The sequence below is a fragment of the Erythrolamprus reginae genome, chromosome 2 (genome assembly GCF_031021105.1).
Source record: "Erythrolamprus reginae isolate rEryReg1 chromosome 2, rEryReg1.hap1, whole genome shotgun sequence".
Taxonomy (NCBI): domain Eukaryota; kingdom Metazoa; phylum Chordata; class Lepidosauria; order Squamata; family Dipsadidae; genus Erythrolamprus; species Erythrolamprus reginae.
The window spans coordinates 345,979,982-345,992,603 of record NC_091951.1 but is presented as its reverse complement, the minus strand read 5'-3'; the positions used below and the strand labels follow the sequence as shown (position 1 = coordinate 345,992,603).

At 37.6% G+C, this 12,622-nt stretch overlaps 1 protein-coding gene across 5 annotated transcripts in view; it reads left to right on the top strand.

The window, feature by feature from the left end:
* ARK2N (arkadia (RNF111) N-terminal like PKA signaling regulator 2N) overlaps nt 1-12,622 on the top strand; it is a 97,645-nt gene that overhangs the window by 37,170 nt on the left and 47,853 nt on the right. Inside the window, exon 4 of one of the 5 annotated variants that reach the window (XM_070743628.1) lies at nt 6,368-8,262. The exons of the other annotated variants lie outside the window; for them this stretch is intronic. Coding sequence (XP_070599729.1) covers nt 6,368-6,834 — 467 coding nt within the window. The 3' untranslated portion in view covers nt 6,835-8,262. Of the gene's footprint in view, nt 1-6,367; nt 8,263-12,622 lie in introns of those variants that run through there. 5 annotated transcript variants of the gene reach the window in all.

Genomic DNA, 12,622 nt, shown 5'->3' with positions numbered 1-12,622 from the left:
CTCCGGATTTCTTTTGAAATGGATATTTATTTGATGACAGATTATACACAAGTATTTACTGTTGTCTTGATTAAAACATACTAGCAAAAGCTACACTAGTTTATCTCTTGCTAGTAGTCACTGTTTCAGACAGTAAGTTAACCTGCTTCTCCACATAAATTGTTGGTAATGTAACCAGTGGGGTACAATCTCAGATGTTACAGTCCCATCACAAATAAAATTCAGAATGGATTTTGCTGGACTGGTTTTGTTTGGACATAATTTAGTGCAGCCTTCATTCAAATTGCAGGTCAGGCTAGCTAATTTTCTCTTGGCTGTGTGCAAATGTTGGCTTTGGGGAAATTATGTGCATCAGAAAATTATGAATAGAAACATAATTTTTTTGCCACTGAATAAGGGATTCTATTTGAACCTGTTTATAAGACAAAATCTGGATTCATTTGTTCATTTTTAATGTGTATGAAACAGATATCAAAATCTCTGGAGTAATATTCTGATATATAAAATTACATATAATTCTGTACTATTTAGCTTAGTTGATTGAATTTTAGCCATTCTACTTAGTGTAGATTTTCCTCATTGGCAGATCCAAAAGTAGTCCCCCTAGGCATTAAAAAAAAATTCTTATACATTAAATTATAGGTGTTCTTAGTGCAAATCTATTATGGGGATTTTTTTTTTAATTATACAACAAATAGGGTTAGGTTAAAATATGAGTCTGCGGAGAGGGGCGGCATACAAATCTAAATAATAAATAAATAAATTAAATAAAGCTAAACAAATGCTAGTGAGCAGACAATTTGAAGAAACACGTCACCCTATCTTAATTCCATATTTTACATGCTATATTTTTAGCATACAAAGAGATTTCACTTGATTGAGCACGCTGCCAGTGAGGGAAATTAAATTGTAAAAATAAAGTACAAAAATACATAATCTGTATCTATTCGTTAACATTGTAATGTTTTGCCTAGGAAAAAATTCCCCTCCTAAAGTAAATTCCCCTCCTAAAAAATTATAAAACATGCATGTGTAGTTTTTGATGCTAATATTTTATCTTCTTTTGAGGTGTGTGTGTGTGTGTATAGCATTTTTGCTGATAATGATAATGGTAGGGAGACTAGTATATATCTATTTCAAGCTTATTTTGCTCTCATCAGCTAGCCACACCCTTACTGGGATTTGAACTTTAGGGAGTCTGCCTATAAGGCAGTAGCTTTGACTTCTAAACTACAGGCTCTCCTCCTCTCTCCTTATGTATGTTTGTCATCTGATGCCGGTATCAATCGTGGCATTTGGGTGATGACTTCATTGGACTCACACAATCATTTTGGCATCTTCGCAATTTGTGCAAAGGAGGGTTGATAGAGTTGGACTTCACCTGTAGCGCAGGGAAGTTGGTAACAATATTGACAAGTTGCATAATGTTTACCCTTCTAGGTCCAAGTTACAAGGAGAAACCTTCCACCATCTTTGCTGTCACTTGTCATACAGGTAGTCCTTGACTTAACAACATTTATTTAGCGACCACTCAAAATTACAACAGCACTAAAAAAGGGACTTATGACTGTTCTTCAGACTTATAACCGTTGTAGCATCCTCATGGTCATGCAATCAGAATTTGGAAGTTTGGCAACTAACTCATATTTAGGATGGTCGCAGTGTCCCAGGGGGCCACGTGATCCCCTTCTGCGATCTTCTCACAAGCGAAGTCAACGAGGAGGCCAGATTCACTTAACAACCAGGTTACTAACTTAATAACTGCAGGGATTCACTTAACCGTGGAAAAAGAAAGTTGTAAGATTGGGCAAAACTCACTTAGCTGGCTCGCTCAGCAATAGAAATTTTGGACTCAATTGTGGCTGTAAGTTGAGGACTACCTGTAATAGCAACCTGACCAGAAGGTGGGACTTCAGGTTTCTGTCTTCACCTTTAAGATGAGAAGATAATAAGAAAAGACCGCAGGGAGCCTTTTTTACCCTGTGTGCTAGTAGAACTGCGGCTTTAGTGCAAGGGTTGCCAAACGTGGCAACTTTAAGACTTGTGGACTTCTAGTCTTAGAGGCTGGAGAATTCTGGGAGTTGAAGTCCACAAGTCTTCAAGTTGCCAAACTTGGGGACCCCTGCGTTAGCGTCTCAGCCGCGGCAGACAATGAAGTAAGGAAATTCTGCGTATTTTTATTGAATGAAGAAAGGACGGGATGGGGGTAGAGGTTTATAGCTGAGAGGTAGTTAGAACTTATGCTGACTGATGGGTATCAGTCATGCCTTCACTCTCCTATGACAGCTCTCAACAGGAAAAGGAAGTCGTAGGCAGGTGCAAAAACATTGCTTTTTTAGTGGGGGCAGAGAGGTTGCACTTTACGGAGTTTGGATTTGAGAGGGATGAGATTCTATTTGCCTCTGATTTTATGTTGCCAATAAGGTTTGGTTGGCCAGCATGAGTAACCCAAATTTTTAAAACCCTGAATATTGGGGTTATTCCCAGAGGTATTTTGATGTAAGTATTCATGGACCGAAAGAGAAATAGCAAATATGCTGCTCTCTTACTCTCTGCTAAAAATTGTACTAAAAGATAATTCAAAAGAATAAAAGAAGCACATAATGTAAGGGGTTGGTTTGTTTCCTACACATTTTTTCTTGATGACTTAACTCATACAAAAACATGTTTACATTATCTTTTTAACAAGTGTTCCTTTTGTAGACTGAAGCCTTGTAGTTTTGCGTTTGAGATTAATGTAGAATTTACTCAGTTGTGTCTTTGCAGAGAAATTCAGTGTTGATGTTTTCGTAGTTTCTATTGCCTGACTACAGCAGTAAGGCTTTGCTTTTGGATTCAGAAAGGAATATGATGATCTGGATTGTTCACAATTTTCTCTGAAATAGGGATCATGGTTTCAAGAGCCATCTGAAAAATGAACCAAATGCTCCTGGTATTCTTAGCTCACAATGTATCCTGGTTCAAGAGCAGTGATACTGTTGGACTTTACTTTCATTGATGGTGAATAATAATTTGCTAGTTTGTCTTCGGGTAGTATAAAGACCCTTGGGAGAGCTATAGGTTACAGAATAACAATGTTGGAAGGGACCTTGGAGGTCTTCTAGTCCAACCAGGGGTAGATTCTAACTTAGCTTGCTACTGATTCACTTCCTTTACCCACATGCAAAAAAATAAAAGGAAAAGGGGAAAAAAGAAAAATAGCCAATAACAAGATAGCGATCTATGAGCAGTGCTGGAAACTCGGCTTCTGCACATGCATAGAAGATACAAAAGGGTTAAAAAAAAGATGGCTGTGCCCACTAGACTGGCAGGAAACTCTATACCAGTGGCTCCCAACCTTTGGGCATCAGGGATCGGTTCTCTGGAGAGAGGTTTTTCTGTGGACGAGAGGGAGCATAGTTTCGTGTATTGCTTGCATGCTGTGGGTGGAGCTTTGTTTGCGAGGCCCAGTTTCTGGCATGCCATGGACGGACAGGGGGTTGGAGATCCCTGCCCTATAGCATTTCAGACAAATTGTTATCCAATCTCTTCTTAAAAACTTCCAGTGTTGGAGCATTCACAACTTCTGGAGGCAAGCTGTTCCACTGATTAATTGTTCTAACTGTCAGGAATTTTCTCCTTAGTTCTAGATTGGTTCTCTCCGAGCTAAGTTAGAGGAGACTAGTCTGAATTTGTTTAAAAAAACCCAAACATTTCCTTTAATATCTCAACCCTTTTCTGATTTCCTAGATGCTTTCATGCAATTTTATTGGTAACAGTACATAAATGATTTGTCATCGCCTTTCACAAAGTTATTTTTTGTTTTCCAGTCTATTCTACATCCCGGGATTTCTCTGTAGTCTCCTATTATTAATTTTTCATTGTTATTAATGACGTCAAACCATGTTTAGATTTTTTTATAAGACCAAAATTGACTCGATGACTTTAGTCCTATATAGATACAACTTTACAACTGTATAACTGAATTAATTTTTGCCTTCTTCCCTTATGCTTTTTTGACTCCTGCCTTATACAGTATTTTCCTACTCCTACTGCCCTATATTTTCAAGTTGTCTTCTATCCAAGTCCAGGTCAGGCCCTGTTTAGCTTCTGAGCCAGACAAGTCAGCCAAAGACAGTTATTTGTTGATTACCTGGGTGCTAAATCTGCATGCCCTTTATATTAAATGATATGTTGCTATTTGGACACCCACCCGCCCCCACAAAAGTGCATCTAAACCAGGGGTCTCCAACCTTGGCAACTTTTAAGATTTATGGACCTCAACTCCAGAACTCCTCAGGCAGCTGAGACCTCTGAGCTTAAAAACCCGATTCTTCAATCTCCATGATTTTCTGATACATTCCCATAGGCATCAGAAAGCTGTAGCAAACTCACCTGTAGATTTAAGTGGGAAAACACATTCCTCTTCTTTCGCTATCATGATTTTTATAATAGGGATGATTGGATTTTTAATGTCTCTTAAACAAAAATATTAGCTATTAGATAAAATATACTGATGGTGTACATATGAAGCACACACCAAAAGAATCCTGGAAAATAATTTATAATAGTCACTTGAAATAATTAGTGCATTTCCATTTTTTCTTCATTGTTCACTTTCTGTGTTCCTCCTAATTTTTCTCTATACCCATGTTTATTTATTCCATCCTTAGTTGTTTTATTCGCTGATAAAATATCACAAATTTTGGCAAAGATGTACCAGAATACAAATTGAAAATTAAATTTGTTTACATTTCCATGAGTATGATATTAAAAAACCTTGATTTCAGTGAGCATACTCCAATTGTCCCTTAAGTCTGGACTTTTCCAAAGTGGTTCTTTGGGAATGTCTAGAATTGTGTAATTGTTAATTTGTATGACATAATAGTAACTGCCTGCAGGAGCAGTTTTCCCCCCAATAAAGTCCACAGAGCAGGTATCCAAGGTTTGGGGTATTTTTAAAAAAAATCCTAGCAGAGTGGTGATGGGCTACTAAATTGGAAGTTTTTAAAAGGTAATTAAACCAGTTAGTTTACTTTATTGATTAGTCCATAAAGCCAAATCAAATGAAAATTTTAACAGACGAATCTATCAAAAGCTACTAGTCATGATGACATACTTGCTAGGAAACATAATTGGAAGGATAATTTCATGTCTTTATCATAAGCTGCGAAGGGATGTCGGAGTGGCATTGTGGATAACAATGCAGGACTGGATGGGTTTTTGGTCTGATTGTCTTATTTTCTTTTTACAGCAATGTAATTAAAGTTGGTTTGACATAATTAATTGTGTACTGCTTCCCCAGTGGATAGCTAAGCCTCTTTTAAATCTTAGAGGCCTAGAGAATGACAGTAACCATAAGATGAACAGAACTGTCATGTTTATGGATAATACAGTGGTACCTCTACCTAAGAACGCCTCTACTTAAGAACTTTTCTAGATAAGAACCGGGTGTTCAAGATTTTTTTGCCTCTTCTTAAAAAGCATTTTCTACTTAAGAACCCGAGCCTGGAAAAATTTCCCAGGAAATTTGAGAGTGGCACAAAGGTCCGGCCAGTTTTCTGCCATTCCCCCTGGGTTTCTCTCTCTGGCACAGTGTATGGGAGGCAGCCTCGCACCTGATGTATGGGAGGCGCATGCTCCTCGCCGCCTCAGAGTCCCTCTTTTTTTTTTTTAAAGCCTTAAAGTTTTGGATTTTTTGATTCCCCTCCCCTCACCTTTCTTCGGCAGCGACTGTCCTCTTCCTCCTCTTCTTCTTCCTCTTCCTCCTCTTCTTCCTCTTCCTCCTCCTCCTCCTCCCATCCAAATTCTGAGCTTTTATTTCTTTCCTAATGGGTCTGCACACATTATTTGCTTTTACAATGATTCCTATGGGAAAAATTGCTTCTAGTTACAAACTTTTCTACCTAAGAACCTGGTCACAGAACGAATTAAGTTCTTAAGTAGAGGTACCACTGTATGTTCAATTAAACCAGGAATGGCGTGTCACCTTCAAGTGTTACTTACTAACTACCAAAGATACCAATGGATTAATGGAAGTGAAATGCTGAACTGCTTTTGGAGGGTTACTTTATGTGAAGAAAAATATGCATACAGCCTAGATTTGAGGTTGTTTTTATTTTATTTTTATTTTATTTTTGGTGTTTTCTGCAATGAAGGCTTAATCTGCATGTGGGAATTGAAAATAATTTCGAAAAGTCAAAAAGGTTCTCCTTAAATGTGCAGGTGGTTTATGAACGCAGACACGGTGCTCCTCCAGAACGGTGTCTCTCAGCCAGTTGGAGCAAACGTGTCGCTCGTTCATATCCTACTCGCATGCCTTAAAATGTGTGGATGTGATGATCTTCCTTTAATGATATCTGATGCCATGGCCTCAATGTCTTTCAAGCTGGCTTCAGCCGTGCTGGGGGATCTGGAGGAGCGACCAGGGAAATTCCAGGATTGCTTGACAGGGGCACCGTGTGGGATAGGAACTGCATAGGCAGCGTCCTAGAAGACGCCATGAACTGCTTTGCCGAGATGCAGAGGCAGACAGAGGAGAAGTTTCGCATGTGGATAGAAAAACTCACTCGCCTGGACACCGATGAAGAAAGCAAGCAGCAACTGGAGTCCAGGGAACCTAAAGTACCCTTAGATGGCCAGAGAACCTCCTCAACTCCTCAGGCAGGGATTTTTATGCAGGTGCCGCCGGATAGCCAAGCACTTCCACAGCAGCAGCCCTTTAATTCTTACGCCAGCTGTCAAAATACTGAGATGGCTTTAGAGGCTCCAGAGACTTTGAATAACAATTTCCCAGCTCTCTTCCCTGAAAATGGGAATATCGTGGGATCCAGTTTGAAGCCATCACAAACTTAACAAGATCTTCAAGCGGCTACGGTGAACCCCGTAGATCTTGACTGGGAAAAGCTGACCGTTGTAAAACAAATAACACATTTTGGTTCCTTCTTTTAGGCTTTTTAAACAGCGTTTATTTTTCTTGTCGCCTCCTTGAGAAAAGAGATGTAATTTGGTTTTGCCATTGGGATGCTCTTCCTGGCAGAGCTTTCAAGTTAGTGAGCTTATTTTGTGTATCTTGTAGGACCAATCAATGTATTCCTTAACTGCTCCTTTTGCATGCCAGAATTGTTTGTGTGTGTGTGTGTGTGTATGTATATATGTATATATGTATATCTGCGTGTATATATGTATATGTCTGTATGTGTACACACACACGCACACACACACACAGAGTTTGAAATTTAAAGACATGTACCAAATCAGTATGTCCTGTAAATATTTTCTTAAAAGAAATGCTAGCATCTATTTTGTGCATCTTAAACAGAATTACAATACTACTTGCCACGTTTGGTTCCTCCATTACTTAGGGCAGAAATTGGTTGATTTGTGAATTGGAAAGTTTTTGATAAACCATTCAGTCTTCTCATTCTCTTTCATGCAAGTTTTTGCATTCACAGTATTTATATTTAGAGGAAACTTTCATTTTGTAAAAATGTACTAATCCTAACGGCCAGAGGAATTTGAGACAGAAAAATAATAGATCTATCTCTCCCAAGGGTTAAATTAATTTGGGAATGTTGAAAGAGATTAAGTGAAAATTTACTATAGAAGCATGCATATGAACCCATACCACCTGTCAAAACAGAGCAATTGTCGATGTGGGTATGTTCATACAATAAAATTGTAATGTTATGCTATCAATTCTGGACTATATTGTGAAATAATAGTAGGGTTAACTCTTGAAATTTGGCCAGTTGTAAATTACAAATTGAAAGATGCTGTCATTTGCAACCCATAGAATGTTATCAGGTACTCCTGAAAGAATTCATAGCATGATTGTTTTGATAGCTCTTCTTTTTAGTCAGCATCTGTTGTGCTGCATAATAATTCTATCTATACATTTAAGGCAGGGGTCTCGAAACTTGGCAGCTTTAAGACTGGTGGACTTCAACTCCCAGAATTCCCCAGCTAGCATGGCCGACTGGGGAATTCTAGAAGTTGAAGCCCATAATTTGCCAAGTTTGGATACCCCTGATTTAAGGGATAAAAACTCTTCCGTGCCCTGAGTCATTCCTGTTTCCAGAAGATGTAATTCTGGAAGCAGTATATGGTAAGATTTTGTTTTGTTTTGTTTTGCAAATGTTCGTTCAGAGTTCATTTTCAGAATATTCTTTCTTTCTTATCTCCTTGACCTTAAAAATCCCCCCCCCCCCTTGAATATTACAAGTAAATGTGGAAATGGCATGTATGGACATAGAACAATAAATTCCCACCTTGAATAAGTGGATTTTGCTGCTCTTTTTTCCATGTCTTTATTTTTTATTTTTAGAAACATTTTCTAAGCTCTTGTTCACTGAACATTCTTTCTAGTGGTGTTGGTTGGAAATACCCTTTCAATGTTCAGTTATTGTAATTCTTTTCAGTTTAATTTTTTTTTCATGCCTTGGGATAGGCTATTGAGTAAACATCCCTTACAAGTTAGGTTTGGTCCCAAAGAAGCACTTTTTCACTATGTTAAAAATTAAAAATGTGTGTAGCCCAATCTGGTTAAATTTATGGCTGATTGATTCCTCTCCACAGTTATTGAAATGCTAAACATGTTTACTCAAAAGTAAATCTCACGCAGGTCACTGCAGCTTTATCTTGGTTTAGGATCCAACCTAAATGTTCAACTGTAAAAATTGATGGGGAATTAACAAATTGGTTTGTTTGGGCTCCTCTGTATGAGGATGCTGTGTGGTTTTTCTCAAGACTGCTCCTACCACATGGAAAGCAGTCTGAAAGTGAAAAGCCCTTTGAATGCAGTTTGTGAAAAGGCATGCAGTGAAATAAAAATTCAAAAAGATCTCTTAAGATTGTGATATTTAAAGCAATACCTCGGATGCCTGTACTTTATAGATATCTTCAGCTATTACTCATTGATCCATCCTGTTAATTTTATCGCTGAATGTTTTTTTAAGGAAAAAGGATTAAAAAAATAGAATATGTAAACCGTTTTCCTATCCTCTCCACTACATAATTTATCTTAGGAAAAATAAAGCAGCTTTTTAAAAGCTGCATTGTTCAGGATATCTGTTCAAAAGGCTATGCAGGAAATAACATGGAAAAGAAATGTGAATGGTTTAAATACGTGTGGTGTTAATAGTTTTTCATGTATCATATTGATATGGATGTGAATTTGATACCTTCCTAACCTTAAAAATGTATACATTTAACTGATTTTAAACAGTAGGGAATTTCTTTAGTATCTGGACAAGTTGGTTTTAGTTTTTGTTTTGCCTTGAATAAAGCATAAATTTGCCATTCTTTTACAAATTAAGAATGTGTAGTGTTTATTGCATTGTAGTTACTTTGTTTTGCTTTTGAGGTAACAGGTAAGAATTTAGGATTATGTTCTGTGGAGGCTGTCAGGTATATACAGTAGGTCTTTCCTAGCAGGCAGAGACTTTGGTTTACTGTAATACCATTTTCTTGCTTTAGTCATGTTCGGAAACATTACAGGAGTATAAGAAATCAGATATGGATTATTGGTAAATTTTTCACAACATATTATTTCTGATTGGATTCTAAACTAACATAGGAAACAGCTCTTGACATAATCTTTCCAACTCTCACCCTCTAACAATCATTACAAATTGATTGTTTTCCCACAAAACCTCTGTAGCATTCCTTGTTGATGCCAGTGAACTGGATTTTGTTAAATGCTGCTATACAAAGACACAAGAAATCCTCGACGTGCAACAGTTCATTTAGTGAATGTTCAAAATTATCACTGAAAAAAAGTGAATTGTACTTCTGGCCGCTGCAACCTCCCCCTGGTCAGGTGACCAAAATTCAGATTGTTTGCAAATGACCGTTGCAGTGTCCCGGGGTCATATGACCATCTTTTGTGACCTTCTGACAAGCAAAGTCAATGGGGAAACCTTATTTAACAACCGTGTTACTAACTTAACAATGTCAATGATTCATTTAATAACTGTGTTAAGAAAGGTCATAAAATGGGGACAAAACTCAATAAATGTCTTGCTTAGCAACAAAAATTTGGGGCTCAATTGTGGTCATAGGTTGAGAACTACCTGTAGCCCTGCAATCAAAAGTAAGGATAGTGTTACTGTTTAAATCATGGTTTGGCAAAGCTCAGCTATGAAAAATGGAAGTCACTTCCATTAATCTCAGTTATGGGTATTGAATTCAGGTTTGAGTACACTAAGAGCCATGATTACAACTAACTGTATTTGAGGTTATAACAGCCATGGTTATAATCAACCATATTTGAAGCAGAGTGCTTCTGGGGTTTTGTAGGGGGCAGAGAAACTGAAGACACTAATAACTATATCTTAATTTCAGCTAATCGCATTAGCAATCTAAAATTTGATTCATGAGTGTCTTGTCTGCCGGTGCAGATTAGTACATGAAACCACCCATTCACAAGTAATTCTTTTTATCTGTGCCTTCATCTGTTTGTGTCTAAGATTTTGTGTCTAAACATGAAACATATAGTAATTAATGAGGAGGAGGAGGAACCTACCCAGGTGATGAATTAGAAACGAGTACCTTGCAAGTTTGGCTCCAAATAACTTGAAATCTTATTTCTAAAGGATTGTATATCATTTCCCCCCCTACTTTAAGAACTCTTGCTTATTTTTACCCATTGTTAGCTCAGATTCTTGCTCTGACTAAATGCGGAAAATGTCAAATTGCAAATGATGAGGTGTCAAAAGATTTTGGGTTCATATTGGATACGCCCAAATAGTATTGCAGTTATTAGTAATACTATTTGCTGTCACCGCAGTCTTACTTGAGAATCACCAGGCCAGTTTACCCAACCCTTAAATTTACTCTTCTCCCCTTTATGTCCTCCTACAAATTCCTCCTTGTGCTTTTTTGTGGGAGCTGTTTTGTATCTTTCCCCTGAGCAGCACCAGAAGATCAAGATCATGAAAGAAGACCTGGAAACTATTTACAGTCTTCGGAGAGGGGCGGCATACAAATCGAATAAATAATAATAATAATAATAATAATAATAATAATAATAATAATAATAATAATAATAATAATAATAATACATATGCTAAAATGTATGGAAGGAGCCCCATCCAGATTTTTCCTCCTATTGTCTGACACTGCGGAATAGTTTTTACATTACTCAGCTTTTACAATGAAATTGAATTTAATAGCAGCTTACTTCTGAGTAAGTATAAGGTTATCCTGTAAGCCACAAGTCAAGAACATGGAGGTGCTTTTCAGGTTACAGATCCTACTTGGTTTGTAATAACCCAGGAAGATTTATTTCATTGAGTTGGGTTCGTAGACTTTGTATTTTCATTATTGTTTTATGTGAATCCAGCCACAGGGACTTAAGTAACTGGAAGAGAGTATCCTGCATGGTTCATTCCATTACCAGTTGCCCGATCCTGTCAGAGGTAGGACTTTTCCAGGAAGCAAGTCTGGTTTATGATGATTAAATGTCAGTAGCCGAACAAGAAATGTGATCCCCAAAAAGAATTGGAACCCAAGCCTTGTCCTGTTGAGAAGTGTTTTTTTTCCTATTACCTTGGCTCCCATACTTAACTGTTAATTGCTTTGACTGTGATTTGCTAGTGAGTTACAGTGACAGGTCACATGTCACACAAAACTGCAATTCAGAGTCATTTTGGCTTTGTATGGTATCATTGTCACGATGGCGCAGTGGTTAGAATGCGGTATTGCAGGCTACTTCTGCTGACTGCCTGCTGCCAGCAATTTGGCAGATCGAGTCTCACCAGGCTCAAGATCGTCTCAATCTTCCATCCTTCCAAGGTCCCAGATTGTTGGGGGCAGTAGACTGACTCTGTAAACTGCTTAGAGAGGCCTGTAAAAGCACTGTAAAGTGGTATATAAGTCTTAAGTGCTATTGCAATTGCATGAATCTTGATATAATTTTGTAAGCTCTGGCTTAGGGCAATATATGAACAAATCCAACTGCCCTACTTAGAAAACTATCATACAATTTATGTAGTAAGCCAGTAGTGGTTGGGTTCATACATCACACTAAGCCGTAAAATGATCTATAAACTATGGTAGCTGAAATGAACAGATTGTTGTGGTCCCCAAAGAAGATAAACTACGGTTTATTTTAAATATGGTTGATTATTTAAAGCATGCTTTATTAAAGTAACATGATATGGTAAGCCATAAATCACAGCTTATTAAAGACAGTGGCTGAAGCTATGTAACCTACTGTACTAAATTTAAAGGGTGGGTTGGTGGGGGAAATCACATGGTTTAGTTCAGATCACAGATTTAGCTACTGGCTTATTGTCCCCTTCTGACACTTCTGCATTTGCGTGCTGAGTACAGTTCGCAGCAAAAGACCTTTTTGAGGTGATGGTTCAAAGTCCCACGATCCCAGCTACTTAAGGTTAAGATTACCTTATTTATTATGGCTCCATAATTTTGACATTCAGCATTATTAAAAACATAGAATATTGATGGCAGAAAAAGACCTAGTGTTCCATCAAGTCTGCCCTTTGAGGGTTTTTTTCCCCTTTTAAATTTATTATAATTTATTGTTTTTATATTTTATTTTATATTTATTTTCAATTTTGGCCAGGTGGTGGACATGTATTTATCCCAAGCTTGTTTGAACTCAGTTTATTGGTCCACT